This window comes from Anolis sagrei, chromosome 7 (assembly GCF_037176765.1).
Source record: "Anolis sagrei isolate rAnoSag1 chromosome 7, rAnoSag1.mat, whole genome shotgun sequence".
Taxonomy (NCBI): Eukaryota; Metazoa; Chordata; class Lepidosauria; order Squamata; family Dactyloidae; genus Anolis; species Anolis sagrei.
The window spans coordinates 10,429,641-10,448,251 of NC_090027.1; the positions used below are offsets into that span (position 1 = coordinate 10,429,641).

Here is an 18,611-nt window from a genome sequence, read left to right on the forward strand (position 1 = left end):
TGGCTGAGTATTATAGGGAGGACATATGTCTCTTACTAAAGGCACAGTGAACAAATGGAAGCAAGTATACAATACATAAGTTGTGATCCCATCAACCCTATTTCTTCAATTGTAAGACACCATCGATTGTAAGATGCACCCTAATTTTGGGACCACCACCAACAACAAAAATGTATAAGATACACCTGCAATTCTAAGACACACCCCAGTTTTAGAGATGCTTATAGTTTAACTTAGAATTGAAAAAAATACAGTACTATATATGTCATATCAAGTTGGTCACTCAAGACACTTTTAATGCCCAAGTTAACATTTTAATGATCAGCTGTTATTTGAAAGCTTCTTTGAAACTCCGAGAGATTTATTTCTTGCCTTTTGAAACAAGGACCACTTTGCAAGAAGCTGAAGATTAAAGAACAGTAACCTTATCTATCCCATTACAGATCAGCAGAGCCCATCATATAAAGTCATCAGTTACACAAATAAAAGTGAATACAAAAAAATGCAATGTATGAAGTGACATCCCAGTAAAAAGCATTTATCCTCAAAGACTGCAAACCTAATCTGTTCATTAGTTGCAAGCTGCAATAGTCTAATATCTTCTGGATCCCTTTTGGCTACCTAATGAGAAGAACTATATTATATCTGCATGATATAACAGGTGGAGAGAAATACCATGAAAAATATACTGGCTTTGATTGTGCTACTGATTGATTTATCAGTATGGCTACGTTTGAACTGAATGTGCCCTGGAAAGGTACAAAACACTACACATTTTTTTTGTGACAAAATGAGAGAGAGCGGTAAGTAATACACAAGAGAAGCAGCAAAAAAGACTGTAGTCCTGGGTTTACTGGCATTATGTTGCAACTGAAATGTCTTCACACCATATGACATTTGAAAGGTAACTCAGCTGTAGAAATCCTCGGCACTTCAAGAGATTTCTCTAAGGATGCAGATACTGGTATCAAAATGTCCTTTCCACCAATGTTTTTACATGCCTGGTGCTGGAGAAACAGTTGTCCATGGAGGTTACTACAGCTTCAGAGAATTAGGGCTTCCTAATTCCTTCCTCTACATTCATTGGTAGAATCACCAAACTAAGACTTTGGGTCTGACATCTTCAGTCGTATCCAACGCGTGCCGCATAACTGAAAATCAAAATGCCAGTCCCTGCATATTGCTCTGTATTGTCAAAAAGAAAACCGGAGATCTTTGAGCATGCCAGGACCGGGCCTCAGGACTACAGCTTGCTTTTAAAGCCCTTTCCTTTCTAGTTCTTCCAGTGTTGCCTGGATTCTGTGAACAGCCTCTTTTCTTGCCTGCCGCACATTGTCCTGACCGCCTGTCTCTATAGAGTCCAGCTCCAATAACTTTTTGGTCAACATTTCCTCCAGCAACCAGTAGTCCTTGTCTGTTTTTTTCCCAACGAACTCATCCACCTCTTCCTCCAGTTGCTCAATCCCTTCCATCACTTGTAAAACCTTTTGAATCCCAGGGTGCAGGTCAAGTGTTTCTAATGAAGGCTGCACCCTAGTGTTCGAACCCTGTCCGTGGTCAATTGCAGCTTGTTTCCTATGTACATTCTCATACAGCTGGGGCTCCGCACTATACTGCACTTTGGGGTTGGAAGCAGATGGCTTAGTTTCGAGTGGAGCAGACTTGTAATCATTCATGGTCCCAGAAGGCACGTGATTGGCTTCTGGGTAGTAGCTGTGCTGGTTAGTTCCTTGCTCCAGCTGATTATACGACTCCTAAAGGAGAAAAAGAGATTTCAATATCGAGCTCAACTCTTAACACTTCCATTACCCTCCATCCTGTGTCAAAGGTTGTGTGGAAGCAGACCGCTAGGCAGGCAATACTGCCAGGCTGCCTCTCTGTGCATCAATAAGGTCTGCATGCTCAAGATGTCAGTGCAAAAAGGTCTAGGCATTCAAAGCCATTCAAGACAGGCCCTGCATTATGAACTCTGTCAGAATGACATCACAATGTGCCATAACCCAACTGACTTGAATCCCAACTGCATAATTTGACAGCTCACGGCCAGTTCCATTGAAAGAACACCAGAAACGTCACAGATTAAATGTTCTCTGCTTCACATGAACATGTTTGCTGCCTGAGCCAGCAACAATACATGGATCTGGTAAAAGAAGAGGGCTATGCAAGGCACATCTATCAACAAATAAGCATTCTGATCAGCAGCGGTGACAACTTTCCAACTGATAGAAAATAACTGAGGTACAAAATATTCATGGAACCATGTTGAGCGTAAACAAAACAAAACAGTGGGTTGTTGTAGGTTTTTCCGGGCTATATGGCCATGTTCTGGAGGCAATTTTTCTCCTGACGTTTCGCCTGCATCTATGGCAAGCATCCTCAGAGGTAGTGAGGAACATCAGCTCTGGCCTTGTCTTACTCAACTGCCAAGTATGCCTGCCCTGCTTGGCATAGGTCTGCCCATGCAAAGCAGGTGAACATAGCATTGAATGAAACATGCAGAATAATCACGGGATGTCTTAAACCTACACCTGTTGATAAACTTTACAACCTAGCTGGCATTGCCCTCCCTGATGTGCGACAGGAAGTTGTTGCTAAATGTGAGTGAAACAAGGTTGAACACTGTGCAAGCCACCCACTACATGGTTACCAGCCTCCTCCCAGTAGACTCAAATCATGGAAAACTTTATGAGAACTACCACTCCTCTTGACGTCCCCCCAGCGACAGCAAGGGAATCCCTCTGGGCAGCTAGACCAGCGAATCCTAACTGGGTGGCCCTCCACGAGAGAGGGTCTTCCCACAAGAGAGGATGCTTGCCATAGATGCAGGCAAAACGTCAGGAGAAAAATTGCCTCCAGAACATGGCCGTATAGCCCGGAAAAACCTACAACAACCCAGTGATTCCGGCCACGAAAGCCTTCGACAATACACAAAACAAAACAGTTGGGGAGGACTACAGCCCTTTGCAAAATGTCCAAATAAACTCAGGTTTTGAGATATAGACTAAAACAAGAAGACAAGAAACTTGAACAACAATGTATTTTAAAGAAGAAAGTTATTTTAGGGCTTCCATAGAAATAACATTATTTCAGAAGAGCCAACTTGACATAGAACACTCACTACTGCAGTGTTTCTCAATCTGGGGGTCGGGACCTCTGGGGGGGGGGGGTCACAAGGGGATATCAGAGGGATCGCCAAAGACCATAAGAAAACACAATATTTTCTGTTGGTCATGGGATTGGGAAGTTTGGCCCAATTCTATCGTTAGTGGGGTTTAGAATGCTCTTTGATTGTAGGTGAACTATAAATCCCAGTGTCTACAACTCCCAAATGGCAAGGTCTATTTCCCCAAACGCCACCAGTGTTCAGATTTGGGCATATTGAGTATTTGCGCCAAGATTGGTCCAGATCTATCATTCTTCAGGTCCACAGTGCTCTCTGGATGTAGATGAACTACAACTCCAAAACTCCAGGTCAATGCCCACCAAACCCTTCTAGTGTTTTCTCTTGGTCATGGGAGTCCTGTGTGCCAAGCTTGGTTCAATTCCATTGTTGGTGGAGTTCAGAATGCTCTTTGATTGTAGGTGAACTATAAATCCCTGCAACTACAACTCCCAAATGACAAAATCAATCCCCCCAACCCCACCAGTATTCAAATTTGGGCATATTGGGTATTTTTGCCAAATTTGGTCCAGTGACTGAAAATACACCCTGGGTGTCAGATATTTACATTATGATTCATAACAGTAGCAAAATTATAGTTATGAAATAGCAATGAAAATAATGTTATGGTTGGGGGTCACCACAACACGAGGAACTGTATTAAGGGGTCGTGGCATTAGGAAGGTTGAGAAACACTGCACTACTGATTTGCTTTAGCTTTCAATGGAAGCAGATCAACAGCACTGAAGATTAGAGGACAAACAACACATTTGTCCACTAATACTCTCTCTTTAAGACAGTGGTTCCCAACCTTTTATGATCAGAGGCCACTTTGACCACTCTCCAACATTAGTACAAAATTGGTTTTTGGTCAACTTTAGATTTGGTTTGGTTATTTGGGGTAGACCACATTGGATAGACCACATCAGCTCTAGTTTCGGATACAGAACATATGCTATCCAGTAGTTGCCATCTGCTTGCCCACAGAAAACCATCTTTAATAACCTAGAGCTGATGTAGTAGTAATCTTTTTTAGGTAGTCAGCCTCTCCCCTCCTGACATCCCTGCTGCCTCAGCATTATAAGAGGATTTCGCGACACCAGTTGCTCTCGTCGCCTTGTGGTTTTGTGGCAAGTGTCTAGTAATGGTGAGGCCATGGGCCATATTTTAGTTCTTGGGGACCACTGGAGATCCATAGGTTGGGAACCACTGCTTTAAGGAAAGGGCACCACAACTTGGGAAACTCAAGTTTAAGATACATAAATAATACCTTCTAAAAATAATTCTGGAATCAAGAGCTTCATCAAATGTGGAAGAAGTCAGACATCCTAACTGCACAATTTCAACATTTAAAAATTGTGAAAGCCAATATCCTACATAAGATTAATAACTATTGAAGCAGCAAATTATAAATTGCTTCCCAGATCAAAGAGTAGATTAAGTATAACTTAATCTTCACATATATTCCACCAACTTTGTTGTGATACAACTGCATGCATGCTTATTTCCAGGACAAATGAAACCAGCAGTTTTTACATTGTGATCATGGATTAACACAGACATTCTTTGGCATAAAACTTCTTAATTTTCAGAACAGGATTTACCGTGCTGGTAAGTTTCTTAGCATATAAGGAATGCCAATTTATCCTGAAGTACACTATCTGTAAATAGTAAAGCTCCTGGTGTTCCACTGACCTGTTTTCTTTCTAGTATACTGTGTAGGCAATACCCAATTAGATACACAATATGCAATACACAATTAGATACACAATTTGTGTATCTAACACTGGATAACATTTATGAACCCTGTATTTTCTCCTATGGTTGAAGGACTATGGCATGCTGCTAATATCCGGTATCCGGGAGGGCTTTTGCGCAACTGAGACTCGTGCGCCAACTGCGACCATACCTCGTGAAGGCTGACCTGGCCGGAGTGGTCCACGCCTTGGTCACCTCTAGAATGGATTACTGCAATGCGCTCTACGTGGGGCTGCCCTTGAAGACGGCTCGGAAACTGCAACTGGTTCAGCGGGCAGCAGCTAGGATGCTAACTGGAGCTCATTATCAAGAGAGGTCTACCCCTCTGTTTAGGGAGCTCCACTGGCTGCCATTCATCTTCCGAGCCCAATTCAAGGTGCAGGTGCTCACTTACAAAGCTCTAAACGGTTTGGGACCACCCTACCTGCGTGACCATATATCCATTTATGAACCCACACGCTCGCTTCGTTCTTCTGGGGAGGCCCTGCTCGTGATCCCACCCACGTCGCAAGCGCGCTTGGTGGGGACACGGGACAGGGCCTTCTCCGTGGCGGCCCCCCGACTCTGGAACGCCCTTCCAAAAGATCTCCGACAGGCCCCCACTCTAGCAGTTTTCAGAAGGAACCTGAAAACCTGGCTGTTCCGTTGTGCCTTCCCGGATTAAGAATCCCCATCCCAAGTCCTAGTAGCACTTTAGCACAATTAACATTACTGCACACCGTACTTTAATCCCACGCCCCTCCTATCATTTCAGCACTTTTAACCTGTACCCTCTCGCCAGCCGAACCAGTTTTAATATGTCTTGATGTATTGTTATTGCTGTCTTGCCAATTTTTGATTTTGATTTGCTTTTGCTTTTGATTTGCTTTGTTATTGCTTGTTATGTTCTCTATTGTATTGTGTTTTGTGGCTTCGGCCTGTGTAAGCCGCATCGAGTCCTTCGGGAGATGCTCGCGGGGTACAAATAAAGATAATAATAATAATAATAATATTGTGTGTTTTGTTGCTGTATTAGGACTTGTCACCTTTTAATTCAATTTATCCCATATATTAAATCTGTGCAATCATCTTCAGTTTCATTCAGTTTCCCCTGTATTTCTTTTGTCTTGTAATACATTATTGCTGTAGAAATGCCTGTGATAACACTGTTCTACAAATTTTCAGTTTTTCTCAGTTACGGAAACGAAATGTGCCGTTTCTTAATAAATTTAACATGCCGAATTCAAATATAACAATTAAATGTGTTAATTGGCTCTGGTTTTTATGCAACAGCTATTTCAGTTTTCTCCACAATAGGTAATTCGTTAATATTATGATAATGCGCCTAACCTTACTGCATGTATATAAACTGTGAATATTTACTAAATTTTAGTCAAATTATATTGCCAATAGTTTATACATGGGAAATATTTATTTAATTAATCTATTGTTTATGTTTGTGCAGCAAGAAACTATATTAGTAGGCCTAATGCAGTTGAAAAGTCTGAAAGTTTAAATGTCGCTTTAATCGTGACTTTAGTTTTTATCCTGTTTGCTTCTCTTGACTTTTCTTTTGTATTCAAGGAAAGGATTCCCTCTTCCAATGCTCCAGCAGGAGTCTGACAGCATTGACGGGAGTCCATTGGCCTTGATATCTTTTTTCCATAGTGCTTTATTTACACACGTGCGAGGAGGGATCACTACAGTAAAAAGAACAATGTCAAACGATGTTTAACGATACTGTCTCAGTCTTCAACTGACTGACCCTCACCGTTCAAAAGTCTGGCCTTATATAGGGCTTTCTGGCTTTTGCACACGGCACTAATACTGCGTCATCAAACTTTCTAGAGTATTCTAGAATCTTCCATAGTGTAAGTCGCAACATGCATTTTTTCAACCATACGTGATCACGTGACTGCTTATATCATAAAAACTAGAGCCAATATACATTTTTAAATGTCATTTTCGTTTTCAGCACCCCAAAATCATAAAAGAACAGCTATTTTCAGGCCTGCAACTTTCTAGAATCTTCCATAGTGTAAGTCGCAACATGCATTTTTTCAACCATACGTGATCACGTGACTGCTTATATCATAAAAACTAGAGCCAATATACATTTTTAAATGTCATTTTCGTTTTCAGCACCCCAAAATCATAAAAGAACAACTATTTTCAGGCCCGAAACGTTTTCTACATTGAACAGTGTAATTACATTGTATGAGCTTGACCAGGGGATGTTACTATCCTAAGATTAAAGACTACCTTCTCAGCCACTGATTCGTCAATTATAAGGGCAATTTTATCCGCAGATAAGCTTGCTAACCACAGCAATCCCTACCTTCTATTTAGTATTTTGTTCAACTCTCAGTATCAAAGGATCATAATTAACCTTCACAAATTTATTAATTTTAGAATTTCATTTTTTCTCCTATTTTTAAAACGTAAGCATAAGGCTTTAAAGATAGATATCCTCTCATACAGGACAAATACCCTTTTAAATAGGATATTTCCTGTGTCATTTCTTTCCTAAGTGAGAGTACACCTAAATTAGGAAGAATCATAGAAACATCACAAAAAGTTGCTTAATATTATATAAAGTTGCTTAACAGTGATTGAAGCAAGGTTTTTTTCCAGTAGACCAGAGGACAGAATGAATGGAGCTAAGCAACCTGAGCACTATGCACAATTATTTATGTATTTATTTATACCCTGCTTTATGTCCCCCAAAGAGGACTTAAAGTGGCTAAAACATACCTTTGCATTATTATTTGGAGAATGCAAGCCACACGTGCCACAAGGAGGCCATGGAGGAGAAGATTCTGCAAGGTATCTATTCCCATTTCCTGTTGAGGCTGCAGACCAGCCATATGGAGGTTGTGCTCCATACATTCCAGGTGGTCTCCAAGTCGGATCCTGTTGTCTTGGCTGGGAAGGTGGTGGCGGCGGTGGCGGTGGGGGGCGCTGCTGTGGAATGCTGCGATTGCAATCTCCATATGGATAGGGCGGCACCGGAAACCCTTGCGGCTACAGGAATAAGGAAAACAGACACACTTTCTTCTTTGGTCAACCAACAGGAACATGCAAACTAATGAAATATTAAGCATATTTTCAGAAGGAAGTCCCCTAGTGCAGTGTTTCTCAACCTGGGGGTCGGGATCCCTGGAGGGGTCGCAAGGGGGTGTCAGAGGGGTCGCCAAAGACCATCAGAAAACAGTATTTTCTGTTGGTCATGGGAGTTCTGTGTGGGAAGTTTGACCCAATTCAATCATTGGTAGGATTCAGAATGCTCTTCAATGGTCTACAACTCACATAATGCCAAGTTATCCCCCTGAAACTCCCTCAATACCTCAAGTTTGTCATGTTGGGCAAGTTTTCTCTCTAGATGCATCATCAGTGGAGTCCGTGTGGTCTCTGGCTGAAGGATCAACTACAGCTCCCATTATGGTGGGTCAGTCCCCTCAAAGCCCTCCAGTAGGTGAAGCTGGTCATGAGGGTTCTGTGTGCCGAGTTTGGTCCAGATCCATCGTTGGTGGAGGTCGCAGTGTCTCTGGTTGTAGGTGAACTACAACTCCCAAGAATCCAAGTCAATCTCTCCCACCCACCCCCATCCATATTTAAATTTGGGTATATTGGGTATCAAGTGTTGATTTAATTCCATCATTGGTGGGGTTCAAAATGCTCTTTGACTGTAAGTGAACTATAAATCCTGGCACCTACAATTCCCAAATGTTAAGTCTACACCCCCCCCCCCCCAAAATCTCCACCAGTGTTTACATTTGGGCATAGTGAGTATTCATATCAAGTTTGGTCCAGTTCCATCATTGTTTGAGTCTACAGTGCTCTCTGGATGGAGGTGAACTGTAACTTCAAAACTCAAGGTCAATGCCCACCAAACCCTTCCAGTATTTTCTGTTGGTAATGGGAGTTCTGTGTGCCAAGTTTGGTTCAATTGCGTCATTGGTGGAGTTCAGAATCCTCTTTGATTGTAGGTGAACTATAAATCCCAGCAACCACAACTCCCAGGGGATAAAATCAATCCCCCCCACAACCCCATCAGTATTCAAATTTGGATGTATTGGGTATTTGTGCCAAATTTGGTCCAGTGAATGAATGTACATCCTGCATACCAAATATTTACATTACGATTCATAACAGCAGCAAAATGACAGTTATGAAGATAATTTATGGTTGGGGGGGTCACCATAACATGAGGAAGTGTATTAAGGGGTCATGGCATTAGGAAGGTTGAGAACCTCCTAATGCCTCTAATCTAGCAAAATGTAGGTGGAATTCTTCATGACTGTTTACACTGGATATCTCGCTGTGAACCATCTTCCCAATGAATAGGACAGAACTGCATGCAAAGTGTTGTCAACCCTTCCTCCCGCTGCATAGTTACCAATCCCCTTTCTCCCAACATTCCAAACCTGTTGCAATATTAAACATACCTTCAGCATCTTTGGGGCTTTAGGGCATATACTGATTTTTAAAATATGCCTCAAACATAAGCAAATGCCCTTTGGATCTGGGTAAGCATGACTATAATGAATGTAAAAATTTGTCATAAGACTAAGAATGTTTAGGATTGTTGATGGGGAGGTTCAAATACAGAACAGAAAGATGTTCCAGTTTATGGCTTATCATCTCAGCTATTAGGAACTGTGTTAACAGTGCACATTAGATACTTACCGGTGGTGGAGGGTATCCTGATACTTGTCTCCTTACCATGGAGCAGTCAGCTTGGCAGTCTGGTGGAGGATAGTTCCAGTTGTAAGCTGGTGATGGGGATCTATATGTGTTGGAAGACTCTGTAGAATAAGGGGCATGAGGATGCCCTGAGGAATAGTATGTGTTTGACTGTGGAAGGTTGGGATATGGTTGCCCTGTCCCAGAAGTGGAGTACGGTGTGCCATAAACACCATTAGTATAGGAAGGATCAATCCCCTGGAAACGAGAAGGGAGACTGCTGTCAGAATTAAACATTTACCAGATATATTTAATTCCAAAAATGTGAGTCAAACAATGAAAGGGTTAAATGGAGACAATGACTCAGCAAAATCTGTAGTTCAATATAAGCAGGTGTGCCTGTAGCTTAGTAGCTCCCAGTCTGAGGTAGCCCTCAGTGTGTGAGAGGTCTCTGTGGGAGAAAAGCCTCAGTGTGTTAGGTAGGCCTCAGTATAAAAGGCCTCAGTGTTAGTTCGCTTCCGTCTGTGAGAAGTCTCTGTGGGAGAAAAGCCTCAGTGTGAGATAGGCCTAAGTGTGAGGGAGTCCTCAGTGTGAGAAGGCCTCAGTGTGAGAAGGCCTGGTGTGAGAAGATTCTGTGAGAGATGCCTCAGGTTGAAGGTCATTGTGGGTGAAGCTCCAGTGTGATGGCTGCTGTGTATAAAGCTCCTGTGCAAGTTTGGTGTGAGAGGAGGTTCTGTGAGAGCGAAGTTGTTTATCTGCATGAGAAAGAAGCCCAGCGTGGAAGCAAAGAAGGAAGTATAAAGAACTTTGTTCGTGTTATGGAAACCTTGTTTTTGCAAATAGTGCAACCATATTATTTTACTATAAAGAAAAGTCTCCTATGGAAGATATAACATTAGTCTGTGTATTTTTTTTCTTTTTATCATTTTGGACTATTGGTGCTAAATCATGCTGTTGCTAATTTGCTCTGCTGTGCGTCTTTTGTTAATAAACCCACTTACCCAATAACTGCACCACGTCAAATCTGATCACATTAAATAGAGAAGTATTATATCTTTGCAAGTTTGGGACAAGATGTTAGTTAGGATGTCAACAAGACAAAATGACTCCTATAGCATTCTGAGGTTAATGGATAGACTCTCTGGAGACACTGCTATGCATTTCTAGATTGTTCAGCTTTCCAATTAAGAGTAGCCTAGAAAAATGCAAGGTCTTGCTGTCTATAGTTATGCATCTGAGAAGGATTTGCTGCTTCTCTCCATTAGACATTCTCAATTCTGAGTTATGAGTTAGTTAACTGATGCTGACAGTTTACACTTCGAGCCTATAAGGTTAGGTCCCTCTTGCTCTGTACTTAGCATTATGATGGTTATAAATGTGAAAAACCTTCGCAACCAATTGTTTACTGTTCAAAGAATGCCCTCTAGTGGTGACAAATACTGTACAAGTAACAATGCTTTCAGGCTTTTTCTTGTATGCCTATTTAGAAAATTTATAATTTTATTTAAAACTAGCTGTCCCCTGCCACGCATTGCTGTGGCCAGTATGTGTTTTGTGTGTGCATATATGCACATATGTGTGTGTATATATTTGTGTATATATGTATATTTGTATATATATGGGGTTTTGCACATGTGTTGTAATGTATTTTTTGTTTTTTGGCTTTTTAGTCCCTTCCACTGTGTGTTTCAGTGTTTTTATGAGTGACAGTCACTTGATGGCCTGATAGGTGTATTGTGTCCAAATTTGGTGTCAATTCATCCAGTGGTTTTTGAGTTATGTTAATCCCACAAATGAACATTACATTTTTATTTATATAGATTATATGAAAAACTATATAAAATAGCACAACAGGAACATATAAACAAAATTAAAAAGACAGATCAGAATGGCAAATGCAAATAGGAAAAATAAAACAAAAAGAGGATAATTTTAAAAATGACTTCCAATCTTATCTGCAGCAGTTATTAAACTAGAACAAACTTGAGAATCCATTGGCATATCTTTCACACACAAGCCTTTTGATAATTCATGATAATATCAAATTCTATATTCTTATAACTACATTTTCTTGAAGAAAATCCCCACTCTTGTTATGTATACAAACTTGCACGCAGCAGGGTAAGCTGATGAGTTTGTCCTGTAGTCCATTCATCCCTTCAGTCTCCCACCATCAACTATCAGAGTCCTCAAAAGCTTGACAGAGTTTGTAGGTCCTGGTGGGCTATATGTCTTCTCTCTTCTCTATTCTGGGGAGAGGAACAATCACCCAAAACTGCCTCTAGCAGTGATTGCATTGCTGCCACTATCTCTTCCATGGGGATCAATGAAAGGTGTGTCAATTGACCATATCTACATCTAGAAGTCTTCTTGTGGGATTTTAAATGTTTTCAAAATTATGGACACCCTAAAGCAGGGGTCCACAAACTGAGGCCCGGGGGCTGGATACAGCCCTCCAAGATCATTTACCCGGCCCTTGCTCAACCTAAGTCTGAAACGACTTGAAAGCACACAACAACAACAATCCTATCTCATCAGCCAAAAGCAGGTCCACACTTCCCATTGAAATAATAAGTTTATATTTGTTAACATTGTTCTTCATTTTAATTATTGTATTGTGTATAAGATATGTGCAGTGTGCATTCATGTTTTTTTCCCCAAATTATAATCTGGCCCTCCAACAGGGACTGTGACCTGGCCCTCTGTTTACAAAGTTTGTGGACCCCTGCCCTAAAGTGATTCTAATTTGTTCTGAAGGGGGTTGCTTTGGTCTTCCTCTGATGAGAGTGTGACTTCCTCGAGTATTTCACAGCTACAAATGCAACCAAATACCTCCACATGATATCCAGCTGCAATGTGCAAACATTCTGAAAATACTGTCAAGTTATATTTTAGTCATTGCTGCCACTTGTATATATCCGTAATTACTTTTAGTATTGAGGCACCAGCCACAGACAAATACATAATCAGAAATCAAATTAATCCATAAGAAATCACATCTCAGACAAAACACGACACTTTCTAACTCTACCTGGCCTTGGAGCTCTGGTCCAGCTGGGTATGGACCTGAATAGGTCATTCTAGGAGAGGAATTCCAGTACTGAGAGCCATAGGCAGGGTAAGGGGAGTGCTCCTAATGAAAGCAAAAATACAATCATTACTTCAAAGTGATTAAACACAATTCTTGAATCATAGTTTTATAACCAAACTTCCATATATAACTGTAGCACACTTCAAGTAACCCTGATAACAGAATTGTAAGTGGACCATTGCTGAGTCAGAGAGTGCTTCTCACCAAACCATGGCAACAGAGCTAAATTCAGCAAATGTCTGGAAGCGGGAAGCTTCGCTCTTGCTGTTTTATCATCAAGGCTCCTCAGAGGAAAAGGAAGGCTGAGTCAAACAAGATGCTTGCAGCATCTGAAGGGCAATTATTTATTTATTTATTTATTTCAAGGTTTTATATACCGACCCTCTCACCTTCAAAGAGGGATTCGGACCGGTTCACAACATGTGTTAACATACAAAAAATATACAATAACAACACAATGCCACTTCATTACACGGTTAAAATATCAGCACTATACACGTTAATACAATACACACATTTTTATTTTATTTGCCAGGCCAGCAAGAGATGGCAGCCTTGATAAACTATTCCAAGAGCCTTTTCAATTGAACAGCAAACTAGAGCATTGTATCAGTAATTAAATAATGGCGATGCTAGATTCAGACTTGTTCGGCTTACAGCATATGTACCAGATACAAATCAGTCATGATTTCAGTCTCACTGATATCAATGGGTTCACTCTGATAAAGTCTAAATCCGAATCAAGTTCATCCATATTAAACACACCACATTTGGATGCAAAGCCAAACTAGATGAAATATGCTACTGTCTTCCCCAGAATGCCCAAGGGTTATACCATACACAACGCTTCCTTGAAAGCACTGAAAGTCTATGTTGACAGATTTTGGTAGCCTTGTTTTATTTTTCTTAAAGTCAAACAACCAATTTACAGTAAAAATAATTTTCTTTAAAAAATGAATATAAACTCTGCACGATCACAGGTTGGATTGAGAGGCCATTGTAGTCATCCCCAACTCTATTATTCTATGATCCTGCAAGTTATGCCACATTAAGTGTACTACTTAACTCTCTCATCAAATGTTTAAATTTAATTACCTGCATGGGGCAAATGTTAGATCTACATAATATTTTCACATGAAAAAAGTTAAACCATATCACAGTGCATGCAGAAGATCAAAAATGTTCTCCAAAATCCACTTAATAATAATAATAATGAATTTATTACTCGCCTCTCCCTGCAGCTCAAGGCAGGATAAAATATCATTAAAATGAGATATAAAACACTATTAAAATGCATACAACAAGGTTTTTCTCATGTCCCCGCATGGACAGCTGGAGCTGACAGAAGGAGCTCAACCTGCTCCCCCCAGATTTGAACTGCTGACCTGTTGGTCAGCAGTCCTGCCAGCACAAGGGTGACCTACTGTGCCACCGGGGGGTGATGGTGATGACATCTAGGCAATAAAAATGAAATGCACATATATATATAGGATGGCTTCCCCAAGTGGAAGGGGTCTAGGAGTCTTAGTGAGCCACAAGTTGAATATGAGTCAACAGTCTGACGCAGCAGCTAAAAAGGCCAATGCGATTCTAGGCTGTATCAATGGGACTACAGTGTCAAGATCAAAAGATGCCATATTCCCCTGTATTCTGCGTTCCTTAATAAGGCTGTTTTGGATTCTGGGCACAATTTGAGGAAGGTATCAATAAACTCAAGCCCTATGAGCAGGCATGAGCAAATCTGGGCTCTCCAGGAGCTTTGGACTGCAACTCTCACAATTTCTAACAACCTCAGGCCCCTTCCCTAAGCGGCTGAGGGCGGAAAGGAAAGGGCCTGAGGCTGTTAGGAATTGAGGGAGTTGCAGTCCAAAACACTTGGGAGGCCCAAGTTTGCCCATGCCTCCCTATGAGGAAAGGTTGAGGGAGCTGGGTATGTTTAGCTTGGAGAAAATAAGACTGAGATGAGACATGAAATCTATGATCAAATATTTGAAAGGAAACCACATTGAGGAGGAAGGAAGCAGGCTTGGTTTTTTCTTCTTCTTGTAACGAGGACCTGGAGCAATGAATTCAAATTGCAAGGCGTTTAAGGAGCTCCACTGGCTGCCGTTCATTTTCCGGTCCCAATTCAAGGTGCAGGTTCTTACCTACAAAGCCCTGAACAGTTTGAGACCCGCCTAACTGCGTGACCACATATCTGTTTACGAACCCACACGATCTCTTCCATCATCCGGAGAGGCCCTTCTCTCGCTCCCGCAGGTGCGGCTTATGGGGACGAGGGAGAGGGCCTTTCCCTGTGGTGGCCCCTTGGCTCTGTAACTGGCTTCCCAAAGATATTAGGCAAGCCCCCACTCTGGCAGTCTTCAGGAAGAGCTTGAAAATTTGGCTGTTCCAGTGTGCCTTCACTGAATGAATGAACAATAATCCCCTGACCTGACCAATTTTTGCAAAATCCCCTCGGAAGCACCTTATTTTTCCTGTTAGTGCAATCCACTCTACCTTACCCTGGATTCCCTGTCCAGATACATTACACTCCTGTCACACACAGTGTTTTGAATTTTTGATCTATTAGAATTGGCCCTGCCCACAATGTTTGTTCTGTGTTTAATGGTTGCGATTTTATATTGTCAACGTGCTAGTTACTATGGTTTTGTATTGTATTTTTTATCTTTATTTCTTCCATTTAATTGCTATGTTTTATTATTGACGTATTGTATTGCTGGGCTTGGCCTTATGTAAACCGCCCCGAGTCCCCTTGGGGTGATAGTGGCAGGGTATAAATAAAGTTGTTGTTATTATTATTATTATTTTTATTATTATTATTATTATTATTATTATTATTATGTGTGACCGCATTTCTGTGTACGAACCTACACGATCTCTTCGATCATCTGGAGAGGCCCTGCTCGTGCTCCCACCTCCTTCGCAAGCGCAATTGGTGGGAATGAGGGAGAGGGCCTTCTCGATGGTGGCCCCCCAACTCTGGAACTCACATCCCAAGGACATTACGCAAGCCCCAACTCTGGCAGTCTTTAAGAGGAGCCTGAAAACATGGTTGTTCCAGTGTGCCTTCCCAGAATAAGGAAAACTCTCTGCAATACGCCCTCAAAATGCACTTTTGATTTAGGACTGACTGCGTTCCCACGTCTCTTTTTGAAAACCCTATACCAGTTATATCCTACCTTGTTCATGCCGAGCATTATTTTTTAAATGTTACATTATTACATTTGGCCCGGCTATTGGTTTTTAAATGCTTGTGTTACTGTTAATTGTTTTATTTGTTTATTATTTATATTAATTGTATTATAATGATTGTTTTTGTTATTGCTCTTGTTTATTGATGTATTGTGGGCTCGGCCTCATGTAAGCTGAACTGAGTCCCTTGGGGAGATGGTAGCGGGAAATAAAAAAAGTATTATTATTATTATTATTATTGTCGAAGGCTTTCATGGCCGGAATCACTGGGTTGTTGTAGGTTTTTTCGAGCTATATGGCCATATTCTAGATGCATTTATCTATTACATTTGGCCCGGCCTCAGTTTTTAATGTGTCGTGGTGTTGCTTATTGTTATTGTTTTAATGTTTATTGCTTTGCTTTATGAGTTCATTTATTGTTGTATTTGTTATGCTGTTGTTTTATTGATGTGTTGGATCTTGGCCTCTTGTAAGCCGCACCGAGTCCTTCGGGAGATGGTAGCGGGGTATAAATAAAGTTAAATAAAATAAAAACCATTTAGAAGAAAAAAGTGAGAAAGAAGAGAGAGAGAAAAAAACCACAACAATGTATTGTCGAAGGCTTTCATGGCCAAAATCACTGGGTTGTTGTAGGTTTTTTCGGGCTATATGGCTATGGCCTAGAGGCATTTTCTCCTGACGTTTCGCCTGCATCTATAGCATGCATTCTCAGAGGTAGTGAGGTCCGTTGGAACTAGAAAAAAGGGTTTATATATTTGTGGAATGACCAGGGTGGGACAAAGGACTCTTGTCTGCTGGAGCTAGGTGCAAATGTTTCAACTGACCACCTTGATTAGCATTTGATTAGCGACTAAAATGATCAAGGGTCTGGAGAACAAGCCCTATGAGGAGCGGCTTAAGGAGCTGGGCATGTTTAGCCTGAAGAAGATAAGGCTGAGAGGAGACATGACAGCCATGTATAAATATGTGAGAGGAAGCCACAGGGAGGAGGGAGCAAGCTTGTTTTCTGCTGCCCTGGAGACTAGGACGCAATGGAACAATGGCTTCAAACTACAAGAGAGGAGATTCCATCTGAACATAAGGAAGAACTTCCTGACTGTGAGAGCCGTTCAGCAGTGGAACTCTCTGCCCCGGAGTGTGGTGGAGGCTCCTTCTTGTCAGGATAATTGCAGTTATTTTATGTATGTTTTTCAATGTGTTAATAATGGATTCAGTTATGTTCAGCTGTGTGCTAGAATTGTAGTCACTAGAGGCAGTGAGAGTAAAGTCCTTGAGACTGAGATAACAGTCCTGAGAACAAAAGGGAGTCAACCAGCTAGAAGACAGATAAGGCGAAGGGCAGGATGTTTCTTTGTCTGTGTGTTTAGTCCTGTACTTTGTCAGTCACCATCTTTCCTCATCAATATGTAGTCGCCTGTAAATAGATGCTTCCAGTAAAGCTTATTATTTTTGAAACCGAAGAAGAATGCTGTGTGGTAATTGAGTCTGTGTGTTTTGGAAACCTCAAGTTCGCTGTGCCAGACCGGAGGGTCTCACTCTGACACTTCTTTGGAAGCTTTGAAACAGAGGCTGGATGGCCATCTGTCAGGGGTGCTTTGAATGCAATATTCCTGCTTCTTGGCAGAATGGGGTTGGACTTGATGGCCCATGAGGTCTCTTCCAACTCTTTATTTTATGATTGCCTGGCAGTGCCTGGAGCAATCTTTTGTTGTCTATTATTATTATTTCACCTCCACTTTAGGAACTAACTTCCTGACCTGGAGCGTGGTGGAGGTTTGTAAGCAGAGGCTGAGTGGCCACCTGCAAGGAGGGCTTGTTTGGTGCTTTTCCTGCCATGCAGGATAACGGGGTTGGTCTGGCTGGCCCCTGAGGTCTCTTCCAACGCGAGGATGCAAGCGTGCGGCCTAGCGCATGCGCACTTGGCAGCCCCCAACCCTGGCAGACCAAAAGGAGGGTCAGAAAGTGCCCGGATGCCACCCAGTCAGGAAAGGCCGTTACCTGGGCGCCACCCCGAGCCGTCCTCTCGCCGCCATGCTGCGGGCACCTGCGGGCATCTCCTCCCCACGGGGGCGGCGGTGGGGGCTCTGGCTCAGGCCGGACACGCTCCACGTCGGGCCCGTGAAACAGTCTCCTCAGAGCGGCCGCCATTCGAAGCGATTACTCCTCACCCCTCTTGAGAAGAAGCAACTGCGCCTGCGCGGGCTGAGCGCGGCCTTAGCCAATCACAGTCGTCGCCCCGCCCACTCCTCCCCCCGCGCGCACGATCTCTCTCTCTCGCCATGTTTGACCTTTTGCGGCATTCCCGGATGTTGAGGACTCAGTGCTGGCTCGGAACGGTGACGTCATCTGGATAGGGCCCAATCAGATGAGCTTGAGGTATTGTCGAAGGCAATTGAGCTTGACCCAATAGCAAAGTTGGAGTCACCCTTAAAGAGCTCTCTTTAAACCTGGAATGTGTCCCAAATACATCATTTCTTTTCCAGGAGAGGTTTCATTGAGTCACTATCACAATGTCACCAACTCTGGAGTCCTTGTGGACAGCCAACAATGTGATGTGGCGGCAAAAAAAGCCAATGGGATTTTGGCCTGCATCAAGAGGAACATAGTGTCTAGATCTAGGGAAGTCATGCTCCCCATGCTCTATTCTGCTTTGGTTAGACCACACCTGGAATATTGTGTCCAATTCTGGGCACCACAATTCAAGAGAGATATTGACAAGCTGGAATGTGTCCAGAGGAGGGC

General features: G+C 42.2%; 1 protein-coding gene across 1 annotated transcript; it reads right to left on the bottom strand.

The window, feature by feature from the left end:
• Positions 1 to 265: 265 nt before the first annotated feature.
• BAG4 (BAG cochaperone 4) lies at positions 266 to 18,068 on the bottom strand. The gene is made up of 5 exons (XM_060787271.2): positions 17,868 to 18,068; positions 12,615 to 12,716; positions 9,587 to 9,841; positions 7,652 to 7,921; positions 266 to 1,754 (listed from the first exon to the last, which is right to left on the bottom strand). Exons 1-5 carry the CDS (start codon positions 18,015 to 18,017, stop codon positions 1,257 to 1,259), a joined length of 1,275 nt encoding a protein of 424 aa, XP_060643254.2. The 5' UTR covers positions 18,018 to 18,068; the 3' UTR covers positions 266 to 1,256.
• Positions 18,069 to 18,611: the final 543 nt, after the last annotated feature.